The sequence below is a fragment of the Ixodes scapularis genome, unplaced genomic scaffold (genome assembly GCF_016920785.2).
Source record: "Ixodes scapularis isolate PalLabHiFi unplaced genomic scaffold, ASM1692078v2 PGA_scaffold4__175_contigs__length_147842914, whole genome shotgun sequence".
Lineage (NCBI taxonomy): Eukaryota > Metazoa > Arthropoda > Arachnida > Ixodida > Ixodidae > Ixodes > Ixodes scapularis.
In genome coordinates this window covers 126500789-126502566 of record NW_024609879.1, presented here as the reverse complement: position 1 = coordinate 126502566, position 1778 = coordinate 126500789, and the positions used below count along the sequence as shown (strand labels likewise).

Sequence of the window (1778 nt, the reverse complement as noted above, 5' to 3'; positions counted from 1 at the left end):
ACAGCGTGACTCACACAAACTTCATACCTGTGTAGAAAAGGCTGGAGCGCACTTGTTGTGGCCTCCTCCGACTCTATCTTTGTCTCCTGAATCGCAACAATGTCCAGCCGCTCACGTTGCAAGAGCCGACAAAGTTGCACCTGCCTCGCACGAGATCTTAGGCCTCGGACGTTTAGTGTTGTGAAATTTAGGGGAATAGTCTTAGCTTCTATCCGTCCTCATAGAGGCCGCATTTCAGCGTTGAGCGACACTCGCCACACTTTAGGTAGCTCCTGGCTTCGCGTTCGGCTTGGCACGGGACCCCGATGCCTTCTTTTTGGCGACGTCTCCGTCGCCAACACGGTTGAGTAGTGTTGAGGACCCGCTTGAACACGAAGGTGCCTCTGTGTCAACCGGTGCCGGTCGTTTGAGTGGTTGGCTGCTGCTCGAGGAAGGGCCGTCCTCGCTAACTGTGTGCTGAGGTGTAGTCGGAGCCTTGGAGACAGTCGGTACGGGAGTCGCATCAGGTTCCACGTGCGCATTCTGTGTGGTGCTGGTGTTTGGGGATGCTGCAGGTTCCAACACTGGAAATTCTTCATTCTTGTCGATGTTTTGTGATGGCTGGGTGTCTGTACTGTCCCCGGGCCGTGCGTCTCGTGAAGGATGGGCCGATTCAACGGGTGGCAATTCCCCGGTGACGTCAGCTACCTCACTGACGTCCATTAGGAGCTCCGCCGCTGTGTCATCTTCGTGTGTTTGACGTTGTCGTAACATGTCCGCATAGGTGGCGCCGTTGACACACTCCTCGGTTTGGTGACCATATCGCCGGCAGTTGGAGCACCTCGGTGTTCTACAGTAGCGTCGAATATGTCCCACTTTGTTGCAGCGCAAGCACAGCGGAGGTCGGCCAGGAATAAGGACGAGGCTCTGGCATCCGTAGACTTGAAGGAGATGTGGTATCTGACTGGCATTGACACCATCCCCTAATACCAGTACTACCTCTCGATTTAGAGTCTCCATGTGCTCAAGCTCGCTGCACCTCCATTTTTCTCTCTTGATCGATCGCACTTTGCCAAACGGGGCGAGAGCTTCGATAACTCGTCGATCCTCTAGATGCTGTGGAAGCCAAAGAAGCTTTAGGTTTACTTCTTGCTTGTCCGGGTCAATGATGAGGCACTTTCGGCCTTTCACGCGGAGCTCTCGTTGAGCGACGAGCTTTGCCTTGGTAACAGCGTTGACACACGTCAGCATCCAGACGTGAGACATCTGGAACTGTCCGAGGCTCACAACGTCCTTCAATTCGACGATGCCACGTAGGGCGTCTCGAAAATCAGGAGCTCGATACGGGCGCGCCGAGAGGTCCCCATGCAAGAAAACGGAATTCAGGCTCAGGTTACCTGATGTCAGACGTGGCAGGATTATCCGGTAGTCTTCTGTAACGTTATCAGACGTCATAACGTTTCCTCGGCCAGCGGCCGATAAATTTTCCCCGGAGAACATGGAAAACGTGGCCGTTCGAAACGGCGTCTTCTTCTTTCTCGACCACAGCAGAAGGCGCAAAGTGCGGCTCCGGCGGAGGTATATAAAAATACTGCTACCGCTTTTATCTCGTGTGGTTTTTTCTTTATTTTGGCTCCTATTTGCCCTCCCTGGCCGTAACTTTACCTGCCGCTCCTACAGTATAAAGGGGCGGTCAATTAGACTCCAGTTGAAAGTCCCTGCAATCAATTTCTGCGAGCGAAATTAGGCTTTTGTGCTTGAAGCGATGCGGATCTCTCCGCCATTAGGCAGGGACGCTA

The 1778-nt window shown here is 53.5% G+C and overlaps 1 protein-coding gene across 1 annotated transcript; it reads right to left on the bottom strand.

Annotated features, from left to right (window-relative positions):
• Positions 1-261: 261 nt before the first annotated feature.
• LOC121837685 lies at positions 262-1499 on the bottom strand. Its single transcript, XM_042293435.1, has one exon. The coding sequence runs from the start codon at positions 1477-1479 to the stop codon at positions 262-264; it is 1218 nt and encodes a 405-aa protein (XP_042149369.1). The 5' UTR covers positions 1480-1499.
• Between the last annotated feature and the right edge of the window lie 279 nt (positions 1500-1778).